Source organism: Thamnophis elegans, chromosome 13, assembly GCF_009769535.1.
Source record: "Thamnophis elegans isolate rThaEle1 chromosome 13, rThaEle1.pri, whole genome shotgun sequence".
NCBI classification, from domain to species: Eukaryota; Metazoa; Chordata; class Lepidosauria; order Squamata; family Colubridae; genus Thamnophis; species Thamnophis elegans.
This window is the reverse complement of record NC_045553.1, coordinates 45266122-45290130: the sequence shown is the minus strand read 5'-3', so window position 1 is coordinate 45290130 and position 24009 is coordinate 45266122. Positions and strand designations below refer to the sequence as shown.

Here is a 24009-nt window from a genome sequence, read left to right as displayed (position 1 = left end):
TGACTGAGTGCACCAGCTTCTGATGGCTCAGGTTTAGGACTAGGAAGGATCAGAAACCCACGGCTCTGGAGCCGCATGTGGCTCTTTCATCCCTCTGCTGCGGTTCCCTGTCGCTGGTCGGCTCCACAATAGGATAGGTTTTCAGTTAGGAAAGGTAGAGGAAAAAGGATGCCGTGCTAGGAAGAGACTCTATGGAGGGGGGAACCGGACTTCCAGTCAGCTCCAGAATTGAACCCGGGGGGCTTCCGGTTAGGACCTGTATGGCTCTTGGAGTGTTTAAGGTTGCCGACCCCTGGATCAGCTCCTGGTTTGGAAGTGGCAGCCATGTCATCCAGTCTCAACAGCTTCAGGCTGCCATCTGGTGGTACGGGAGACAAAGAAACCGGCCTTCCCTATGAATATACATGGTAGCCCAACCAATGCAGTCTTCCTGAACCTGGGTTGTTTAAAGATGTGTGGACTTCAACTCCCAGAATTCTCTAGCCGGGTGGCTGGAGAATTCTGGGAGTTGAAGTCCACACATCTTAAAACAACCCAGGTTCAGGAACACTAATGAAACAGGGTAATAGCATCTCTATGGCTTCCGATAATGCATGTTTTTCCTCCCCACACCCTCTGCCCACCCAGCTGTTGGTGCCAGTTCCACATCAGCCAGTGTTCATGGACGGTGCAGCCGCTTTGAATTTGAGTGCCAGAAGACCAAGAAGTGCGTCCCGAACTGGAAACGCTGCGACGGCTTGAAAGATTGCCAGGACGGCACGGATGAACTGAACTGCCGTAAGTTTTCGTTGGCTTTACGGGGAACTCCCGAAGGAGCCCTGCTGTCCCAGGAGATCCCCTTGCCTTCTCTCTTACCGGACAATGCTGGGAACCAGAGATGGGTTTCAACGGGGTCTACCGCCGAGGTCACCCCGCGCGCACATGCTCAATTTTTCTTACTTACCTCTTCGAAATCTTGGTGCGTCTTATACACCGGTGCGTCTTATAGTCCGACAAATATGGTAGATTAGAAGGTGGGGAACGATGGCCCTTTTATGACTTGTGGACTTCAAGTCCCAGAGTTCCTGATCCAACATGACTGGTTTAGGAATTCTGGGAGTTGAAGTCCATAAGTTCCCCGCCCCTTAATTGGATGGTACAAAACGTTGGTTGGTCATGAATGGACAGACCCAGTTGTGATGAGTAAACCACGGTATCTCACTTTTCCATTCATTTGATTCAAGTAGCTCATACAAAACCATCGTGTTGGTTGATCATGACTGCACAAGCCCAACAATCGTGATGGCTATAAAGCTCGACTAGGCTTTTAGGAAAAGAAACAGCACCAAAATCCAGGAAAGCTTCTACTATTTAAAGTAGGGCAACCGATTACTTAATGCAAGGCAACTAAGTGAATCCGCCCCGTCTACTTGTTGCAAGATGTTGTATGTTCTTCTGTCTTCCAGCCACTCACAGCACCTTGTTATGCCCTAGTGGATTCAGATGTGAAGATAGGGAGGCCTGCATCATGAAGACGGAACGATGTGACGGTTTTCTGGATTGCCCAGATAGCAGTGACGAAAAGAATTGTACCGGTAAGTCATGGCTTTTAAATAGAAATCCAAAAAAAGAATTAAGCCGACTGGAATCAAATCAAATCAAAATATCTTTATTATGGTCTCTGGCCAGCCTTTCCGATGATCTGTGACTGGAATTCCAGCCCCAATTATGGACCGCCTGTATTCCATCCAATGAGGCTGGTGGGGCGGAGCAAGGGTCACCAACCTTTCGGAGCTCAGGGACCACTAAATTCATAATTTTAAGTCCCGCAGACTAATATGATCTGCCCAATGACTGGCTGGGTGGGCGTGTCTAGGTGGTCATGTGACTGGGTGGGTGTGGGCAACTCAAAAGTCACTCATGTCGAGGGGTGCTTTGCCAGCCTCGACTCGCTCCTCCCCTCCCAGCCATTCCTCGCCTGCCCGCCCGGGCTCCTTAGGGCCCCAACAGGAAGCAGTTGCTGGAGCTAAGCAGCCGCCATGAGAAAGAATTGGCAAAAACAGCTCAGTTCAAATTGGATCTGACCGAGAAGGAGGCTCAGCGGAAGCACCTCACTGAGGACTACTTCACAGTGCTTTACAGCCCTCTCTAAGTCATTTACAGAATCAGCATATTGCCCCCAGCAATCTGGCTCCTCATTTTACTGGACCTCGGAAGGATGGAAGGCTGAGTCAAACTTGAGCCAGTCAGGATCGAATTGCTGGCAATGGGCAGAGTTAGCAATAGCACGTAGACTTATATACCTCTTCCCAATGCTCTACAGCCCTCTCTAAGCGGTTTACAGAGTCAGCCTATTGTCCCCCAACAATCTGGGTCCTCAATTTAACCAAACCTCGGAAGGATGGAAGGCTGAGTCAACCTCAAGCCAGTCAGAATTGAATTGCTGGCAGTGGGCAGAGTTAGCAATAGCACGTAGACTTATATACCTCTTCCCAATGCTCTACAGCCCTCTCTAAGCGGTTTACAGAGTCAGCCTATTGTCCCCCAACAATCTGGGTCCTCAATTTAACCAAACCTCGGAAGGATGGAAGGCTGAGTCAACCTTGAGCCAGTCAGAATCGAACTGCCGACAGTGAGCAGTGGGTTAGCCCTGCAGTACTGCATTCTAACCGCTGCACCATCATGGCTCTTTAAACTCAATTCCTCCTTTCCAGTTCTTTTAAAACTCAGGAAATCTTACTTTCTTTCTTTTTTTACATAGATGATACCCTCGTCTATAAGGTTCAGAATCTCCAGTGGACAGCTGACTTTTTGGGCAACATCACTTTATCCTGGGCTCAGCCGAAGAAGATGCCTCTCACTTCCTGTGTCTACAACATCTACTACAGGTAGACAGTCTGATTTTAGCGTTCTTGGTAACTCCTGACATCAGGGAGCTTGGCTGCAGGCTTAAAATTAGGCCCCGTGTGCTAACATAGAACCTCTTATTAGTACGACTGCTATTCCATTCACGGCATATGTAGTAAATTATATGGTACTGTGTGCAGCTCCTAAAGGAGCTTTTTTTGGTGGAGCTCCAAGGGTGGAGAAGGCAACGTGTCCTTTTCTAATGTGGATGGTGTCACTGACCTGATTTGCTCATTTCAATTTGCTCATACTTAACTGTGTTTTCCCGAGATACCTACAAGTGGCTAGTTCCATACAACATGTTAAGTCACAGTCTAACCCCATTAATGCTTAGAATAGAATTCTTTATTGGCCAAGTGTGATTGGACACACAAGGAATTTGTCTTTGGTGCAGATGCTCTCACTATACATAAAGAAAAATAAAATAGAATGCATTCATCAAGCGTCATAAGGTACAACACTTAGTGATATTCATAGGTTACTAGTAAGCAATCAGATTATACTAGGAAGCAAATAAAACAATATAAATTTTAAAGACACAAGCAACATGGTTATAGTCATAAGTGGGAAGAGATAGGTACTAGGAAGGATGAGAAGAAGAATATTATTACAGTCTTAGTAAATAGTTTGACACTGTTATGGGGATTAGTTGTTTAGCAGAGTGATGGCTTTCGGGGAAAAGCTGTCCTTGTGTCTAGTTGTCCTGGTGCGCAGTGCCCTATAGCAGTGATGGGGAATCTTTTTGGCACTAAGTGTTACTGTAACGCGCTCTACATGGGGCTGCCCTTGAAGAGTGTTCGAAGACTTCAGCTGGTCCAGAACGGAGCCGCGCGAGCGATTGTGGGTGCACCCAGGTACACCCACGTCACACCTATCCTCCGCGAGCTGCACTGGCTACCCATTAGTCTCCGGACCCGCTTCAAGGTGCTGGTCGTCACCTATAAAGCCCTACATGGCATCGGACCTGGGTACCTGAGAGACCACCTCCTGCCGATTACCTCCCATAGACCGATTAGATCTCACAGGTTAGGTCTTCTCCGGATCCCATCTGCCAGCCAATGTCGGCTGGCGACTCCCCGGGGCAGAGCCTTCTCTGTTGCAGCTCCAGCCCTCTGGAATGACCTCCCTGTGGAGATCCGGACCCTTACTACCCTCCCAGTCTTCCGCAAAGCCGTTAAGTCCTGGCTGCTCCAGCAGGCTGGGGGGCTTTCAAAATATCCAGCCCCACGGAAACTGTGACTGTTGTGTATTTTAAAGTGTTGTTTTGTTTATTTATCTCCTTCCCTTGTTTATTGTAAGCCGCCCGGAGTCCTTCGGGAGTGGGCGGCATACAAGACCAATAAACATCAAACATCAAACAAACAGTTTGGGTGGAAACATCGTGCATGCATGCGTGTAATTGTGGGGGCCGTGCTGTGGAAAAGCTGAACCTCTGTGTCCTAGCACACAAGTGGGCCCAACAATCAGTCCGGCTGGTGCACATGCAAACCCTGGTTTTCGGCAATGCCACGCGCACGAAGGCAATGCACTTTGGAAAAGTCGAATGTCCAGGTTCTGGCACGCATACGCACCTGACAAATCAGCTGGCCGGCGCCCATGCACACACCATTTTTTGACACTGCCGTGCATGACGGACAGCTGATCATCACATGCGTACCAGAAACCGAGAAGACAAGCAGGCAAGGTTGCACGTGCCAGGTGACATGGCTTGGCGTGCCACTTTGGGCACGCCTGGTTCGCCATCACAGCCCTACAGTGTCGTTTTGAGGGTAGAAGTTGAACAATTTATGTGCAGCTCTTAAATGAGCTTTCCTTGCGGGAGATTCAAGGGTGGAGAAGCCAACACGCCCTATTCTAATATTGATGGTGTCCCTGACCTGATTTGCTCATTACAATGTGCTCATACTTAGTTGTGTTTTCCTAAGGAACCTACAAGCAACTGGTCCCATGCAACATGCTCAGGCACAGTCTAACCCTATTAATTAACCCTAAACCTATTAAGAGCCGAGGTGGCGCAGTGGTTAGGGTGCAGTACTGCAGGCCACTTTAGCTGACTGTGATCTGCAGCTCAGCGGTTCAAATCTCACCAGGCTCAAGGTCGACTCAGCCTTCCATCCTTCCGAGGTGGGTGAAATGAGGACCCGGACTGTGGGGGCAAGTTGCTGACTCAATTTGCTTAAAAAAATTTGTAAACCGCTTAGAGAGGGCTGAAAGCCCTATGAAGCGGTATATAAGTCAAATAAATAAATAAATAAATAATGCTTAGCGTGCCCGAACCCAGGCGTGGATGGAATTAAGTGCATTTCTAGCAGCATCAAGGCCAACGATCAATGCGTGCATGCAACAGCTTCAACGCCGCCTGTCCGTCACTTCACCCTGTAACGTTGCGGTTTTTTTTAATGTCCACTCCTGAATCTAGGATGGTGGGAGAAAGCATGTGGAAATCCGTGGAGACGCACAGTAGCAAAACCAACAGCATCTTGAAAGTACTGAAGCCAGATTGCACGTACCAAGTTAAGGTCCAAGTCCAGTGCCTGAGCAAAGTGTATAACACCAACGATTTCATAGTCTTAAGGACTCCGGAAGGACGTAAGCTGCTCTTATTTCTGCATGGGGTAATGGTAGTATGAAAATCTCATATTGCTTGGGCCCAGAGTATTTGGTTGCAGAGGAGAAGGTCTCTTGCACCTTTAGATGACCTCTAAATGAATCAGAATGGAGCTGGAAGGGACCTTGGGGGTATTCCAATCCAGCCCCCCCCCCTGCTCAAGCAGGAGACCCTCTACCACTTCAGACAATCCTTCTCTTTCTTTCACACTCCAGTCCCAGATCCCCCCCGCCATCTTCAACTGCACCTGAAGAAAGAAGCTGAAGGCATCGTGGTTTGCCAGTGGGCTCCTCCAGCCAACGCCCACGGTCTAATCAGAGAATACGTTGTAAGTATCTCAGTGTACATGGAGATAAGCAGAGTGTTCTTCCCGAGAGCATGAAGCAGACTCTTGACAAAAAAACCCCTTTTATTAATTTACTGTGAATTCTGCTCATTCACAGCCAGTAAAGTCTTAGGATTGACAGTCACAGACCTTCTCTGGCTTGGAGAGCTGCCAGGCCGATATCTGCAGAACCTGGCAAGGAGTCTTGGAGAGTCACGAACAAATTAAGCGAACTCATTGTCTCCTGCAAACTCCCCACTCCCCTTTCGCTCCTCTTTTATTTCCTCTGGGTGGGGCCATTCATCGTCCACCTGTGGCCTTACTCCCAAGTCAACCCTTGTTCTTTAGCTCTTCCCTGCGTCTGGCAATTCTGCGCTGGGAACAGGCTCCAGCTGTTCTTCTGCCTCACTGATGTCCGACTCCAAAGGCAGCTGATAACTGTCAGAAGGCCCTGGCCCCCTCTCTGCCTCTGACACAGAGCCCTCATCAGAGCCTCCCCCAGATTCAGGACTGGCCCATGTTCCTCCCCAACCTCCTCATTGTCCGAATCTGCTGCCAGCTCCGCTGGTTGATGACAGGACACTGAATCCAATGATGGAGAATTGATTTTAGGCAGGCATTGGACTGCCATTTTCCCTCCGGTGATCTTATTCAATGTTGGTTTCGCTCCACAAATATCTGAGGTCCAACTGGCAGATTCAAATCTTTGCCTGGAGGCTACGGCAGGATCTTAAAAGATGTAGGCTGCTGAAAGGTGACTTTAGCAAGGAGATGGTTGTCCCTATTTTTCTGTCCTGGTAGGTGGAATACAGCAGATCCGGTTCAAAGGAATGGTCTTCTGTGAGGGCGCCCACTAACTACTCGGAAGTGGAGATGTTGCAGGTCAACGCCTTATATGTTTTCAGAGTGAGTAGATGTCTTCTGTTATTATCTACGAGCATCGGCTGTTCTTGGCCCGTAGAAGTAGGAGATTTCTATTTTTATGTTGTCCCAAAAAGAGTAGACGTTTAAAGCAGCGGTCATCAACTGGTGGTCTCTGGACCCCTGGTGGTTCGTGAGGAAATTTTGGTGGTCCGTAGAAAAACTATTTGCATTTTTTTTATATTTCACTAAATCAGGGGTCCTCAAACTATGGCCCCTGGGCCAGATACGTGCAATGAACGCTTGTGTTGCTGCAGAGAGTCTCCCCCTTTGGGGTCTTTTTGTGGGGAGTCAGGGGGAAGAAATTCCAACTTGGGGTCTCCTTCGGATTCCTGGTGCAGGGCTTTGGGCGAACGCTGGAGGGAAGTGCCACTGGTGGGGAAGAGACGGAGAGCTCTGGGATAGAAGCTGTTTTTCAGCCTATTTGTCCTTTTTATTGTCCTGTACCGTCTGCCAGATGGTAATAGTTAAAAAAAAAAAGGATGGATCTTTGAGAATGTTTTGAACTTTCTTAAAGCAGCAGGAGCTATAAAGCTCTTCCAAAGAGGGGAGAGGGCAACCAATCATCCTCTGGGCAATGATGTTGACCCTCTGAAGCGCTGCCCTATCTGCCACTGGGCAATTGGCAAACCAGACACAGGTGCATTAAGTTGAAATACCCTCTGTGGTGCAGCGGTAGAAGGTCACCAGCAGTTTTCCATTCAGTTGTTGTTTCCTGAGAAGTCTCAGGCAATATCATCTCTGCTGGGCCCTATTGACCACGCCGCGCTAGGAGGAGACTCTATGGTGGGGGAACTGAACTTCCGGTCAGCTCCAGAATTGAACAGGGGGCTTCCGGTTAGGACCTTTGTGGTCTTTTCTTTTCTGTGGAAAACGGGTCCAAATGGCTCTTTGCGTGTTTGAGTTTGCCAACCCCTGGCCTATTTCAACAAGCCTATTTTCTGTTCTGAAAAGGTTGCCGCAGTAACAAGCCGTGGAGTGGGGAACTGGAGCGACTCCAAATCCATACGAACAGTCAAAGGCAAAGGTAAAAACTTTTAGGGGTTAAATTCTTGAGTTCTTTTCTCGCGAGGCATGGAAGTTGGTAAAGACAGGTAGATGGCACCAGCTATTCCACCCTCTCCTGATCTCAAAAAGTTCAGGAGATCCGCCTGCCCTCCTTTGACTTGGAGGAGAGAGATCCCAGGACTCTGACAGAGGAGAAGGAGCTCCTTGTAGTAGGAAGCACTTCCAGGTTGTTGCCCCAAAGCCCGTCACGTGCATGAAATTATAAATCTCTGAGCTGAAACTTAAGGAATGCTTTACTTCATTGCAGGATATCACTGCCCTAGGGTGGGAAAGTTTGCTGCCAACCTAAATATATATGCATACTGTATACATATACATACATATCAGGGGTAGGTTGCTACCGGCATTACTGCTGGTTTGGTGCACGGGCAATTTTGCACACATGTGCAGTTGCCCATAAATAGGTCTGTGCATGCACAGAACATTAAAAAATGGGAAAAAACCATGCTGCGCTGACCGGGGAACCTGTTTGGAAGCGTGGCATGTCTGGGTTGCTGCCAGTTCCGGTGACCCAGGCCGGCAAACCACTACCGGTTCGGCTGAATTAGTCTGAACCGGTAGGAACCCACCGCTGATACATATGTGTATGTATATGCATATATGTATGCGTATGCATGTGTATTTGTGTGTGTATAATGGGAAGGTGTATGTATATAAAGTGCTTTGACAAAACAATCATTCCCCTGGCTCAGCTGATAAGGGAGGAGAGCTTGTGGCTTAGAGGTTAATATAACTGCCTAATATGTAAAGACAGCCTAAATTCGAATCCCAGCAAGGGTATGGCTAGCAGACGAGAGTTAAATAGCTTACACACACACACACACACACACACACACACTGTATACATACACACACACACATATTTGTATATATAGTATATATAGCCTTTATTGTCATTGTACAAAAGAAATACAGCAAAATTGGTTTTAGCCTCACTGGTGCAATCCATGACAAGAAATACAAACAACACAAATAGTATAATGAATAATCCCAATGCAAGTAATTAGGGGAAAAGAAAAGAAAAAAGAGAAACTAGTCATACGTTTCTGTGTGCGCATGGAGTGATTGTGGTTGTGTTTATGAGTTTGACAGCCCAAGGATAGAAACTGTTTTTAAACCTATTTCTTTGGCTGGCTATCCTTCGATGTCTTCTGCCCAATGGTAGAAGTGCGAAGAGACACTGACCAGGGTGTGAATGGTCTCTGAGTATCTTCTTTATTCTGCTAAAGCAGCAAGGCCTGGCGATGTCATCCAGTAGTGTTGGAGGGCAACCAATGGTTTCTTGTGCCAATCACTCTCTTGTATATGTATATTTATATATCCATAGAAGATAAGGAGATAGGCAATAGGGAAGATGAGAACAATGAGGGTAAAACTACCTTCCTAGGTACTAGAAATGCTATCAGTGTTAAATCTCATGCCTCTTTCTCTCTCTCTTTTGATCCCATTCAGTTATTCCACCTCCTACGATCCATATTGATAATTACGATGAAAACTCCATAAGCTTTACCCTCAGATTAGATGCCAACATTCAGGTGAGGCATAGTCTTTCTTTCTAACTGCTGCACTTTTAACTATCTGTAAGGTTGATTCCCCCCCCCAAAAAAAGTTGCACCCTGAACAGCTTTCCTTAAGTGGGAGCAATCGAAAATAAAAAATAAAACAGAATTTTGGGAAAGGAAGGGGAGAAATTATCTAGTGTGTGTTTATGTGTGTGGGTGCAGTTTGGTGTTTATAGTACCAGTTTACAACTCCTGAGCAGGAGATTGTTTAATTATACCAACCTATACATATAAAAATGGCTGTGTGTGTGTGTGTGTGTGTGTGTTCCAGTATAACTCTAGAACGCCTCGAGCAATTTCAACCAAACTTGGTACACAGATGACATATGCCCTGGAAACAAATACTATGGGGGTAAGACACCCCTAACACCCCTTGAGGTGTATGTTATGTTAAGATACAGCCTGTTGTGCCTTAAAATGGCTTCTACTGTACTGCTGTAAAATGGCTTCTACTGTACAGCGCAGTGGAGTTGCCATGGTATTAGCTTCAGAGTACTCCACAAGGGGGCTCCCTCTGGTAAGGGGGGAAATCCAAAATTAGAAATTACTTTTGGTCTGGACATGTTCCCCCTATAAATAAATACTTGGGCAACGTCAGTGTCAGCGTTCCAAGTATCATGTAGAATTAAATCAGAGTCCAAGGCAAAACGATCCTTAAAGTTCCAATTTAATAAAGCAGACATCTTAGCACATTTGTGTAATCCCAATTCTGGATGTTACATCAGATTCCCACCCAGATGAAAGTTCATGAACTTGTCCCCAAGCCCACAAATCCATCACATGGTCCAATCTTCTTCTTCCACGCTGTCATCTCCACCCAGCTGCTTCAGGTCAGGTGTAAAAGTGCGGAGACCAAAGATGACCTTGGCTTCTAGTAAAGAATGAAAACAATACAATCTCACTCCTGTCTATTCCCCCCTCCCATCAACTATACTAATGAAACAGCATAATGAAACGAGAGAAAGTGTGGCAGGCCAAATATCCTAAAAGGAATATAATTGCAGGCCTGACAGTCAGGTTATCAGCTAGTTCTACATAAATACATTATTGAATATTGGCCAGAATTTAAAGAGCCAAAATAGGTTTCCTTCCTTGATTTCACCCACTTTTCACTTCTGTTCACAATAATCCTTTCTCTTTTGCCTGTATTAATTTTTCTCAGATATACTGTATGTCAAGGGCCAGGCCCATTCCTTGAGCAAATAGAAGAAGTCAAACCTCTTTTGCCTTTGTTTCTGCCTTCTCAAATGGCCGTTTGGTGATGGGGTTCTTTTTGTTCACTCACATAAAACAACACCCCCCCCCCAAAAAAAAATTTATCAGCTATTTTATCTGCCCGTCTTGCACATTTCGTGCTGCTGGTTGACAGGTGAACGGCTACGTGGTGAAAATCTTCTGGACTTTTGACACCCACCGACAAGAAAAAAGATCGTTCTTTGTAGATGGAGGGAAGTCCGCTCAAACAGGTAAGATGATCTGAGCAAAACTACCAGGGAACAGGGAGATCCAGTCCCCAAGAGACCCTTAACCAGGGACTCTTGAATCGAATCAAATCCTTTTATTGTGCTGAAAAGTGAATGGAATAGAATAGAATATGGAATGGAATAGAATAGAATAGATAATGGAATGGAATAGAATAGAATGGAATATGAAATATTGAATGGAATGGAATAAAATAGAATAGAATAGAATATGGAGTGGAATGGAATGGAATAGATAATGGAATAGAATAGAATAGAAGAGAATAGAAGAGAATAGAATAGAATAGTGTTCTGTGCGCTTTTGGCGTTTAGTCATTCCGGCCACATGACCACGAAGACGTCTTCGGACAGCCCTGGCTCTTTGGCTTTGAAATGGAGATGAGAACTGCCCCCTAGAGTCGGGAACAACTAGCACATATGTGGGAGGGGAACCTTTACCTTAGAATAGAATAGAATAGAATAGAATAGAATAGAATAATGAAATAGAATGGAATGGAATAGAATAGATAATGGAATGAAATAGAATGGAATAGAATAGAAGGGAATATGGAATGGAATGGAATGGAATAGAATAGAATAGAATATGGAATGGAATGGAATAGAATAGAATAATGGAATAGAATGGAATGGAAAGGAAAAAATAATAGTAGAGTAGAACAGAAAAGAACAGAACAGAATAGATTAACAGAGTTGGAAGGGACCTTGGAGGTGTTCTAGTCCAACCCCCTGCTCAGGTGGAAAACCATCTACCATTTCAGACAAATGGTTATCCAAATTGTCTTAACAACTTCCAGTGTTGGAGCAACTTCTGGAGGAATTTTTTTCCCCACAAATTCATGGTTCTCACTGACAGGGAATTTCTTCTCTCTTCCCCAGTGAGGAATTTGACTGCTCAGACGGCATATGAAATTTCCGCCTGGGCGAAGACGGAACTGGGGGACAGCCCACTCTCTTTTGCGCACGTGGTGACCCGTGGCACGCGGCCGTTCCCCCCCAGCTTGAAGGCCAAAGCGGTCAACCAGACAGCCGTCGAATGCAACTGGAGCGGGCCAAGGAATGTGGTAAAAAATCGCGATTTCTTTGATTCATCCCATGGACTGAAAATGTTTGAAAACCCAGGGGCTAAAGCAGGCAGGCATTACTGCCAGTTCGCTCATGTGTGCACCATGCACACATGTGCAGTGGAAATTAAATTGTTCTGTGCATGTGCAGAACCAAAAAACAAGATGGCGGTGCCATAGAGAACCGGTTCCGGGGCATGGCAGGCCTCGGTCACTGCCGGTTCCAGCAATCCAGGCTGCCACTACCACTACCGGTTCAGCCGAACCAGTCTGAACTTGTAGGAACCCACCACTGGGCTAAAGGATTCCGGGACGTTATTCCCAGAACCGCAGAATTAGCATGTTTATTAATTCTTCCTTATTTCATCTCTACCCGGGCCAGATATATGGCATATTTTATGCCACGTCTTTCCTGGAACTCTACCGGAATCCTAGCAATGCGACTACAGCTCTCCACAATATGACCGTGATTGTTAACAGGGATGAGCAGTACTTATTCCTGGTAAGGATGGACATTCAATTAATTCCTTTTGGCAATTTCTACAGAAACGTAACTTACTGCAATTTACCGTATTATACTCCGTATTTTACATACCGGAGTATAAGACGCACCAAGTTTTTGAAGAAGCAAATTGAAAAAAAAATATGGGGGACGACGACTCCGCGGACCTCCTCAAAATGGCCCATTTTTCACGAAAACGGGCCCATTTTTTGTCAAAAAGGGGCATGCATAGCCTTTAAGAGGCTTCCAGAGTGCTCCTGGGGGTTGGGGGGGGGCAAAAATGAGCAAAAAGATGCCCGTTTTTTGCTCATTTTTGCCCTCCCCGGCCCCCAGGAGCACTCTGGAAGCCTCCTAAAGGCTATGCACGACCATTTTTGCAAAGGGGTGGAGTTTCGAGGGGCAAAAAAATCCTGTATTCCATGTATAAGACGCACCCAGATTTTCACCCTCTTTTTTGAGGGAAAAAGGTGCGTCTTATACGCTGAAAAATATGGTAAATACAGATGAGAGAGGGGATTTGAAAGTTGTTCCTGTAGGATCCTTCAATCAGATGTCTGGGTGGGGTCATACCCTGTGCTAAGCTGTAGTTTAATCATAATTTGTCCAACATGCTCTCTTAGCTTAGAGTGAGTTTTTTTCTACCTATCATGATGGGATTCGAGTTCTTTGATTGAGTGATTGGTGGAACGCAAGTTATGAAAGAATGGAAACCATGAGTTTGCAAAGAAAATAAACCAGTTCATGTCGGTTAGATTCAGGCTAAGCTTCGTGATCTGGAAAATCCACATTGTGCTTTTCAGGAATGAATTGCTCTATTGCAGGGGCCAGCAACCTGCAGCTCTGGAGCCACATGTGGCTCTTTCATCTCTCCCCTGCGGCTCCCTGTCGCCAGTCGGCACCAAAATTTTGAGAGGAGATTCCAGTTGGGGGTGGGGAGCGGAAGCCAGGAGGAGACTCTATGGCAAGGGGCGGGTTTTCCGGTCAGCTCCACAATTGGTAGGGCTTTCAGACAGGTAGAGGAAAAAGGATGCCGCACTAGGAGGAGACTCTATGGTGGGGAAACCGGATTTCCAGTCAGCTCCAGAATTGAACAGGAGGCTTCCAGTTAGGACCTATGTGGCTCTTTGAATGTTTAAGGTTGCTGATCCCTGCTCTACTGATATCTCGCTTCCTCCAGGTGCGAGTTATTTCTCCGTACCAAGGTCCACCCTCAGATTATATTGTTGTGAAGATGATTCCTGACAATCGCCTTCCCCCGCGACACCTTCACGCTGTCCACCTATCGAAAACATTTGCAATCATTAAATGGGAGTCGCCTTACGATTCCCCAGATCAAGATATGGTAAGAGGGTTGCGCCAGTCCATCCTTGGCCCAACATTGACTCTACATATGGTTTTGGGGGGGGGGAATCATGATTATAATTTTGATAAGTGCTTAGGACAGGAAATATGTCCAACCTCATAATTGCCAATGAGAAGACTTTGGAGCATGGTTAGCCTTGATAGATTAAATAGAATTATTGTTTTGAGGTCATCACCCATCTGGGGAAGATGCATTCACTGTTGCTTGGGTTTGCCTGCATTTCACTGAGGGACCTTGTTCTCTGTGGTCCTCACAAGGCCCACCGGTGGCCAGCAGAGCTGGCAGCAGAGTCGGACAGTGAGGAGGTTGGGGAGGAAGATGGGCCAGTCCTGGGGGTTGAGGAAAGCTCAGACGAGGGCTCTGCGTCGGAAGCAGAGAGGGAGCTAGACAGCAGTGAGGCAGAGGAACAGCTGGAGCCTGTTCCCAGTGTGCGCATGCACAGAGCTGCCACAAAACAAGAACTAAGAAAGCAGGGTCAACTTAAGAGTAAAGCCACACCTTGGAGGTGATTGGTCCCTCCCATAGGAAATAAAAGAGGAACAAATGGGGAGGGGGCTTTTGCAATTCGTTCCTTCGGTCTGGAAAGTTCTGCTTGTGATTATAAGAGACTCTGTGCCAAGATTTGCTTTGCCCTGAGTTTGGAAACTAGTTATCTGGCATCGCTCCAAACGAGATAAGGTGCGTGTAGATAAACATTCCTCTGAAAGACTGTTTGCTAAAGCTTTGCTGACTGTGAATGAAAGGAATTCACAGTCGTGTAAATAAAAAAAGGTTTTGCAGGGACCAAGACTTCTTGCTTTCTAAGGAAGCCTGGCTCAGAACAGTAGAATACCAGACCCTGCTTGGTGATCTGATCCATAAACATGGAACCCTGAAACCCGTAAACATGGAACTGTAGTGCCAACATAGGATGCTAGCTTTTGATTTCAAGGTTAATTATTTAATTAACCCAAGATCAATACTGTCCTAGGTGAGATTTAGCTTTTTTCAGACAATGGATCTCTTTTTTCCATAAAGCAGAGTCTTTCAACCTTGTCAATTTTAAGATGCATCGACTTCCTGGCTGGGGAATTCCGAGAGTAGAAATCCATACAGTGGTGGGTTTCAAAAATTTTTGGAACCTCTTCTGTAGGTGTGGCCTGCATTCCGGGTCCACTGGTGGAACCTCTTCTAACCGGTTCGGTAGATTTGACGAACTGGTTCTACCGAATAAGTGCGAACTGGTAGGAACCCACGTCTGAGTCCATACCTCTTGAAGTTGTCAATGTTGGAAGGCAATGTCCTAAAATGATGCTTCAACCAGAATACCCTATTTTGTGTTGGACGTTGAAGGACAAACTGCCTCTCCCCTGTCCTGAGTCTCCACTTTTGCTTCTCCCCAGCTGTACGCGGTGGCTGTGAAAGACTTAATAAGAAAGACGGATCGAAACTACAAGGTGAAAACCCGAAACAGCACGGTGGAATATACCATCAAGAAACTTGATCCCGGTGGAAGATATCACATCGTTATACAGCTAGGAAACATGAGCAAAGAAGCTAGTTTGAAAATCAACACAGGTAAGAGCATTTTGGCCTAAGGGCTGAACATCATCCAGAGCATGATGATGTTTTGAAGGGGTGGGCTTCAAAAGTTTTAGCAAGGGATTCTCTGCCTGGTTGCTGGGTGGGCGTGGCCATGGTAGGCATGGCCGAGTCGGCATTCTGCACCAAGTCGGAGGCATTTTTGCCCTCCCCAGGCTCCGGGGGCTTTTCTCAAGCCTCCAGGAGAGCGAAAATGGCCTCCCCGGGCTTCCCGAACTTCCGGTAGGCCCGTTTTTCACCCTTCCCAAGCCTCCGCACATGCCCTCCTCTTACCTACATCCAAAATGGGCTGCATGGGGACTTCTGGGAGGGGCAAGGTGGGGTGGACGGGGCCCAGAGGTGGGTCCCTACCGGTTCGGACTGGTTCGACCGAGTATTTCAGTTTAATAATAATAGTTTCAGTTTAATAAAATTTGTATGCCGCCCACTCCGATTGGGACTCTGGGCGGCTCACAAGCAAGATAAAAACATTTTAAAAGTTAAGAAAAGATACAATTATTAAAATTGGTACACCATCCATTCAGTCTAAGTGGGGCTGGATATTAATCAACAGGCCCAGGCCTGCCGGAACAGCCAGGTCTTGGTCGCCTTACGGAAGGCCGGCAGAGTGGTAAGGGTCCGGATCTCAATGGGTAGATCGTTCCACAGGGCCGGTGCAGCTACAGAGAAGGCCCTCCCTCGGGGGGCCGCCAGCCGGCATTGACCGGTCTACGGCACCCGGAGGAGGGCCAACCTGTGCAATCTTATTGTAGGTAGTAGCTCGGCCGGACACGTGACCAAACGTGTTCTATCGGTGCCACCATTTTGTTTTTTGCTTCTATGCATGCACGTGTAGCGTGCATCAAGTGCGCATCCCTGGGCGAATTGGCAGTAAAAGAAGCTGGAACCCATCCCTGGTAGGGCCAGCCATGAGTGGGATTTGGGGGTTCTCCGAACTGCACAGAATCTTAGCTAGAGGTTCTCCTGAACCTCTGCAAACCTCCAGCAGCTCCACCCCCGGTGAGCCCCATTGAATTCAATGGGTCTTCCCCCCCCTGCATTTACTAAGAAGTTGCTATTACATTTACCTGTCGTATATCCACCTGTCTCTCCAATGTTTGTTTCAGTATCCTTGGCTGCACCTGATGCTTTAAAGATTATACCAGAAAATGACCACATCCTGTTGTTTTGGAAGAGTTTAGCCTTGAAAGAAAGCAAATTTAATGAAACCCGGGTAGGTGGCAGTTGTGTTACAATGACACTCTTTCCAATCGCCACTGCATTTTATTCGACCTTCCAGTGGATTCCTAGGGTTGCATGCAAATTGGTTGCATTCACACAGCACGCCAAGCCACAGTTGCCTAAATGGTGGTTTGTTGGTTTATTTACATTGCGCAGGACTCATATACAAAGCATGAGTGGCACATCACACCATCAGGGGTTAAGTAACAGAAGAAATCCAAAACAAAATCGCTTTCTTTGTGCAATGCAGTATTATTATTTGTTTAAATGTGCTAAGGTGTCTGCTTTATTAAATTGGAACTTTAAGGATCATTTTGCCTTGGACTCTGATTTAATTCTACATGATGCTTGGAACGCTGACAGTTAGATAACAGATTAACAGAGTTGGAAGGGACCTTGTAGGTCATCTAGCCCAACCCCCTGCCTCAGGTAGGAGACCCTACACCATTTCTGACAAATGGCAGTCCCATCTCTTCTTGAAAGCATCCAGTGATGAAGCTCCCACAACTTCTGAAGGCAACTTCTGTTTCATCGGTTGATTGTTCTCACCGTCAGAAAGTTCCTCCTTGTTTCCAGATTGAATCTCTTCTTGGTCAGTTTTCATCCATTATTCCTTATCCAGCCTTCAGATGCTTTGGAAAATAGCTTAACCCCCTTCTCTGCGTGGCAGCCCCTCAAATATTGGAACATGCTAACATGTCTTCCCTGGTCCTTCTCTTCACTAGACTAGCCATGCCCAGATCCGAACATTTCCCCCCTATAAATAAATACCGGGGCAATGCTGGGTTGTCAGCACTGGTTCTAAATATTTCCATTCACCTTGAAATAACTTGTTCTTTCAGGGGTATGAGGTGCGAATGTTTGACAGTGGGACCAATACCACGTCGTACCTGGGGAACACGACAGAGAATGTCTTCAAGGTTTCCCACCTGAAGGCCGGCCACAATTACTCCTTCACGGTGCAAGCAAGATGCCTCTATAGTGGGCAGATGTGCGGAGAGCCTGCAACTCTTCTCTACAGTGAGTTGGGAAGAGGTAGGAGGAATGTCTCCATCTCCTTGTTGTCACTTCTGGGCAGCTTCTCCACTTCTCCATCTTTGTTTGGACCCCCCCAAAATAGCAGAGAGAGAGAGGGAGAGGCTGCTGTGGCTTCCTGTCAGCTGAACCCACCACTGGCTGGACCAGCCCTCCCCCATCCCCTCCCTCTCCCTCTTTTCGCCTGGCCTGAGAAGGGAAGGGCAGGTGTTGGAGATTCGCTCCATATTCCAGAGCGGGAGCAAAGCTTCATCTCTTGCTGGGTGTTGCGGGCGTTTCTTCTGGTCCTTGTTGGTGCTGCGCGACTGGGAGACATGCGACTTTCGCTCTGCCCCAAGACACTGGCTGGCCCGTGAGATGAGAGAGAGAGAGAGAGAGAGAGAGAGAGAGAGAGAGAGAGAGAGAAAAGGGAGAAAGAGAGAAAGAAAGAGAAAGAGAGATGAGAGAGAAATAGGGAGAGAGATGAGAGAGAAAAGAGAGATGAGAAAGAGATGAGAAAGAAAAAGAGATGAGAGAGAGAGAAAAGGGAGAATGAGAGAAAGAAAGAGAAGGAGAGATGAGAGAGAGAAAGAAAGAGATGAAAGAGAAAGAGATGAGAGAGAAAAGAGAGATGAGAAAGAAAGAGAGATGAGAGAGAAAAGAGATAAGAGAAAGAGAAAAGAGATGAGAGAGATAAAGAGAGAGATGAGAGAAGTGAGTGAGAGAGAAAAGATGAGAGAGAAAGAGATGAGAGAAAGAGAGATAGAGAGATGAGAGAAGTGAGAGAGAGAGAAAAAAAGAGATGAGAGAGAAAGAGAGAGATGAGAGAGAGAAAAGATGAGAGAGAGAGAGATGAGAAAGATAGAGAGATGAGAGAAGTGAGAGAGAGAAAAGAGATGAGAGAGAAAGAGAGAGAGATGCGAGAGAGAAAGATGAGAGAGAAAGAGAGATGTGAGATATGAAAGAGAGAGAGAAAGAGAGAGAGATGAGAGAAAGAGAAAAGAGATGAGAGAAAGAGATGAGAGAAAGAGAGATAGAGAGATGAGAGAAGTGAGTGAGCGAGAGAAAAGAGATGAGAGAGAAAGAGAGATGAGAGAGAGAAAGATGAGAGAGAAAGAGAGATGTGAGATACGAAAGAGAGGGAGAGAAAGAAAGAAAGAGATGAGTTTAGATCCTTCCTCATGTTCATATATTTTTTTCCAGTTGGCCAATGTCAGATCTTCTGCTCAACAATCGCAGGTTGAGAATGACTTTGGCCTTATTCTGAGAACTTCTTGGTGTCAAGTGAGTCTTCGTGAGTTCTATTCTTTCATCTTTTCCTCTTCCCATCTTTCCTATCTTTCCTCTTTCTGTAGATGGTGATGCCAGTGCGTCCCTATTGGGCAAATCTAAGGATGTTGCTGCCATTGTGGTGCCCGTCTTGTTCCTCTTACTAGTGACAGTGGGCGTTGGGTTTGTGGTCTTGTACATGAGGCATCGAAGACTTCAAAATAGCTTCACGGCTTTTGCCAACAGTCACTATAACTCCCGACTGGGCTCCGCCGTCTTCTCCTCTGGGGACGACTTAGGTAAGTGAGGTCCAAGTCTTAGGTGGAATTCAGAAGCACTGCTGGATTTACAACAAGCCTTCAGAATGTGCCTGCTCTACCTGGACTGAGTATTAATAATTAGCTTGGTAAATTTCCACTGCAGCCATCTCCAGCGTCCATTGGAGTTGGGTGGTGAATGAATGAATGATTCAATGATTCAATTTGGGTTCCTTTATTTAGATTGGAGAGTTTGGATTAAGTAGCTTCATTGGGCTTTTCAGATAGATGATAGATGGATGGATGGATGGATGGATGGATGGATGGATGGATGGATGGATGGATAGATAGATAGATAGATAGATGATAGATAGATAGATAGATAGATAGATAGATAGATGATAGATGGATAGATAAGACAGAGAGAGGGGGGGGCAGGCAGGCAGGCATAGACAGATAGAGATATAGACAGAGACAGATATAAATGATAGATAGATGATACATAGATATTGATGAAGATAGATTGATGAGAGAGAGAGGGAGCTGGAGAGAGAGAGAGATGATAGATAGAGAGATGGTGCATAGCGAGATGATGAAGAAGATAGATTGAGAAGAGAGAGAGGATAGATATAGAGAAATAGAGAGATGATACATATAGATGATGAAGAGGAAGGTAGATTGATAATAGATAAATAGATAGGCAGACAGATGATAGGTAGGTAGGTAGGTAGGTAGGTAGGTAGGTAGGTAGATAGATAGATAGATAGATAGATAGATAGATAGATAGATAGATGATAGATAGATAGATAGATAGATAGATAGATAGATAGATAGATAGATAGATTAGATAGAGGCAGGCAGGCAGGCAGGCAGGCATAGACAGATATAAATGATAGATAGATACATAGATATAGATAAAGATAGATTGGAGAGAGAGAGAGAGAGAGAGAAATGATAGATAGAGAGATGGTGCATAGCGAGATGATGATGAAGATAGATTGAGAAGAGAGAGAGGATAGATATAGAGAAATAGAGAGATGATACATATAGATGATGATGAAGAGGAAGGTAGATTGATAATAGTTAAATAGATAGGCAGACAGATGATAGATAGGTAGGTAGGTAGGTAGGTAGGTAGGTAGGTAGGTAGGTAGGTAGGTAGGTAGATAGATAGATAGATAGATAGATAGATAGATAGATAGATAGATAGATAATCCCCCCCCCTTTACATAACGGGTCTACAAATAGTTATAAGCTTCCTCATCCCTATTTAACCAGAATACTATATTAAATGAACAAACATTTCAGGTGAGGGGATCTCTTATCTGATAATCATATTGACCCAACATCCAATCATAATATATATGTAACAGGTAATATAAAAAAGACCCCAGTCCACAGATTAGACCACACATTGCACTAATCTTCAAATCCCTCCTGCGTTCGCCATCTTGTATTGGGCTTTTCCAAAACTGATGGTTCTATGGATCACGGTGAGGACGTGATCCTTCAGGCCCACCTCCACACTTCTTCATGCCTTGAATGTGTCTCATGGTCACTATGTGTCAGCGTAAACCTTGTGCCTTGATTTCCCAGGCGATGAAGACGACGAAGCCGCAATGATCACGGGTTTTTCAGATGACGTCCCCATGGTAATAGCGTGAAGAACGTTTCTGGTTTCCGGAAAGAGCAAAAATAATAATAATAATAATGGTGTAAATATTTTATTTGATAAAGAAAAAAAAAGTCAACTGTTTATTTTAAAAAAGAAAACTAAAAAGCACTTTTGAGTTGCAATACATTATTTTTGTATCGGCTGAAAAAGAAAACAAAACAAAACAAAAAAATGACGATTACACTTTGTAGCAACACGGCTGTGAAATTTCAAATCAGGTGGATGTAGCGAGTATTTCTGTGGTTGGGTTTTTTCCCTTCTTCTTCTCCCTTTCCAAACCTTCAATTTAGTCTGAATGCTTCCTGAGCACAGCTTTGATTCTGAGGTCTTTCCCATTGGCAATGACTTTGATCCTCTGAGAACTTGTGCGTACCATGTTTTTCGCTCCATAAGACACACTTTTTTGTCTCCCAAAAGTGGGTGGAAATACCTGTGCGTCCATCGGAGCGAAGCCCCGCCCACCCACCGGCCCCCATCTGCCGGCTCTTTTTGGCTTCGCGCACCCTGTTTTTGGCCTCGACGCGTCCCACTTTTGGCCTCTGTGTGCCCCATTTTTGACCTCTGCACACCCCGTTTTTGGCCTCGACACATGCCATTTCTGGCCTCTGTGTGCCACGTTTTCGGCCTCCGCACACCCCATTTTTGGTTTCGATGTGTCCCGTTTTTGCCCTCTGTGTGCCCTGTTTTTGATCTCCGCGCACCAAGTTTTTGGCTTCGATGTGTCCCATTTCTGGCCCGTGTGCCCCATTTTTGGCCTCCATACATCCCATTTTTGGCCTCCACACATCCCATTTTTGGCCTCCATGCACCCCATTTTTGGCTTCCACGCATCCCATTTTTGCCCTCTGTGTGCCGCATTTTTGACTTCCGCGCACCACATTTTTGGCTTCAATGTATCCCATTTCTGGCCTGTGTGCCCCGTTTTTGGCCTCCGTATACCCCGTTTTTGGGCTGGACGCATCCCATTTTTGGCCTCTCTATGCCCTGTTTTCGATCTCCACAAAGGGGGGACACGCAGAGGCGGAAAACGGGAGTGCATCGGTCAGGTGCGTCTTATGGAGCAAAAAATACGGTAGTTGAAACCTTGGGACTGTTCTTCTGCCTTTGAAGAAGTCAGATGGAAACCGAAGGATAGCCTGTCATCCTTGCAATGTGCATTAATGAAATGGTATGGCCTCATCAGGTTCTCCATTGACCTGTGTGGTCTACGGAGGCTCTCCATCATTCCGGCATCTGGATTTTCTGATTTGTCTTTGGAGACACTTCGCTTCTCATCCTTCTTCAGCTCCTCGAAGACGTTCCGCTTCTCCTCCCAAGAGCTGAAGGAGCTTCTTGAATGAGAGGCGAAAACGTCTTCAAAGAAAAACCAGTTGCCTCTTGAAAAAAACAAAGTGTGAGACAACCATGACCTGGATGAAGGAGAGCCTCCATAGACATCGCCCGGGACAGGAGTATTTCCACTTTCATTGTCTCCAGGGTTAAACCACTGCAGAATTTTTCTCCATGAAGTAATGAGTCAAAGAAGAAGGTGAACATCGTTGAATCGTTGTCCGTGCCAGCCATAGGATGCCAGTCCCTTATTTCTAGTCTGACCTCTGCTGGTTGACTAGATATCATTCAGAGATTTGTGGGAATCCTCTGGAGTCGTTAGTTTGTCCACCTTGTGGGGGGGGAAATGCTGATCTTCTTCTTCTGTTCCTTGAGTGATGATTTAGAGTCTCACCTTTTAGAAGGCGACAACATCACTAGTTTCGGATCACTTGAACACAAAGCACAGGTAAGATCCCTTAAAAAAGGTAAAAAAGAAGGAGAAAAATGCTCTGAAGATGCGCTGAGCCAGAGGTTGCACATTGCCTGACCCTCTTCTCCGGTACCAATAAAGAAGAATATTTGTAGCTCAGGGCTGACACAAGGGGGCCCTTGGTTCTCTCTGAGCTAACTTGTGTTCTCGCAGACGTTTCGGTCCCTGACTAGGTAACCTCATCAGTGCTAGCATCAATCTAGTTTGGGTAAGGAAACGTCTTCAGGAAAACAAGCAAGCTTAGAGAGCATCAAGGATCCGCTCTTCTCTCGGTTCTCTGGAATCATTTCAGACCAAGCATTGATGATTTTCTTCAGTTTGGATCCTGGAAATAAATAGAAACAGCCACGCACACCCAGTGGTGGGATTCAGCCGGTTCACACCTATTCAGGAGAACCGGTTGTTAACTTTCCAAGCAGTTGGGAGAACCGGTTGTTGGAAGAAATCTCCTTTTGCTTTTTTTCCACTTTACAGGGCTAATCCTGTAAGGAAGGCAGGAAGGAGACATTCTGGTGTTGTTTCTAGTTTAATCTTTATTGCTCTGCTTACAGAAACTGCCTCTCCAGTTAACCCTTATTACACTGTAACAGCTACGGTGAAGCGCCCATTGATGTGAGTGACTTTGAGTTGGCCACGCCCACATAGTCACATGACCACTGAGCCATGCCTACCCAGGGTGGTCATTAGGGCAGAGAACCGGTTGTTAAATTATTCGAATCCCACCTCTGACACACACCCTAAAGCAGAGTAATCACAGTTTGGAAAGAGGACACCGAAGTCCCAGATCCCAACCTGACGAAGCCTCAGAGAAAACCCCAGAGATGTGATGGTCTCTGCTCCCTTCTCAATGGGCCTTCATTGAGGGTCTCCCAACCTTGGCAACTTTTAAAACTTACGGACTCCAACTCCCAGAATTCCATGCCGGCTGAGGAATTCTGGGAGTTGGAAGTCCACAAGTCTTAAAAAGCGGCCAAGTTTGGAGGCCTGTCCCTGCGCCCTCAAGCACGAAGCCTTTGGTCAGCAAAATCTTCCCACCTACCGGGGGGAACGTGACTTGAGTCGCTTACGAAATGTTCTTAAGAAGTTGATTCCAGATTGAAGTCAAGATGAGACAAGATACGACATTTTCTACGGGATGAAGACCAGATCATAGAAGCAGAGAAGATGGAACAATATGGGTAGCTTAGCGTCAAGGATGGGGCTTTGATTGTAAAGTCACAAATGCCATTATCCTCCACTCCTTACCCAGCTTAGTTTCCTAATTCCTGTCTGTCTGTCTGTCTGTCTGTCTGTCTGAGAGAGAGATATCTTCATTCTTTGAAACGTAGCTGCTACAAACCCCTGTAGTTTTTTCAGGGACATTTGCTCAAAATCTATATCCCAGGTTCATGGAAGTTTCTTCGAAACAACCTCG

The 24009-nt window shown here is 46.0% G+C and overlaps 1 protein-coding gene across 2 annotated transcripts in view; it reads left to right on the top strand.

Moving 5' to 3' along the window:
* SORL1 (sortilin related receptor 1) overlaps positions 1–20885 on the top strand; it is a 93537-nt gene extending 72652 nt beyond the window's left edge. For both annotated transcript variants that reach the window (XM_032229188.1, XM_032229189.1), the window contains 17 exons: positions 628–777; positions 1446–1574; positions 2741–2867; positions 5306–5475; positions 5710–5822; positions 6621–6725; positions 7695–7767; positions 9261–9343; positions 10740–10836; positions 11728–11912; positions 12295–12414; positions 13592–13756; positions 15160–15334; positions 16465–16571; positions 17422–17614; positions 18949–19161; positions 20716–20885. In XM_032229188.1, the coding sequence (XP_032085079.1) occupies positions 628–777; positions 1446–1574; positions 2741–2867; positions 5306–5475; positions 5710–5822; positions 6621–6725; positions 7695–7767; positions 9261–9343; positions 10740–10836; positions 11728–11912; positions 12295–12414; positions 13592–13756; positions 15160–15334; positions 16465–16571; positions 17422–17614; positions 18949–19161; positions 20716–20783 (2273 nt within the window). In that variant the 3' untranslated portion in view covers positions 20784–20885. The remainder of the gene's footprint in view (positions 1–627; positions 778–1445; positions 1575–2740; positions 2868–5305; positions 5476–5709; positions 5823–6620; positions 6726–7694; positions 7768–9260; positions 9344–10739; positions 10837–11727; positions 11913–12294; positions 12415–13591; positions 13757–15159; positions 15335–16464; positions 16572–17421; positions 17615–18948; positions 19162–20715) is intronic.
* The last annotated feature ends 3124 nt before the right edge of the window (positions 20886–24009 follow it).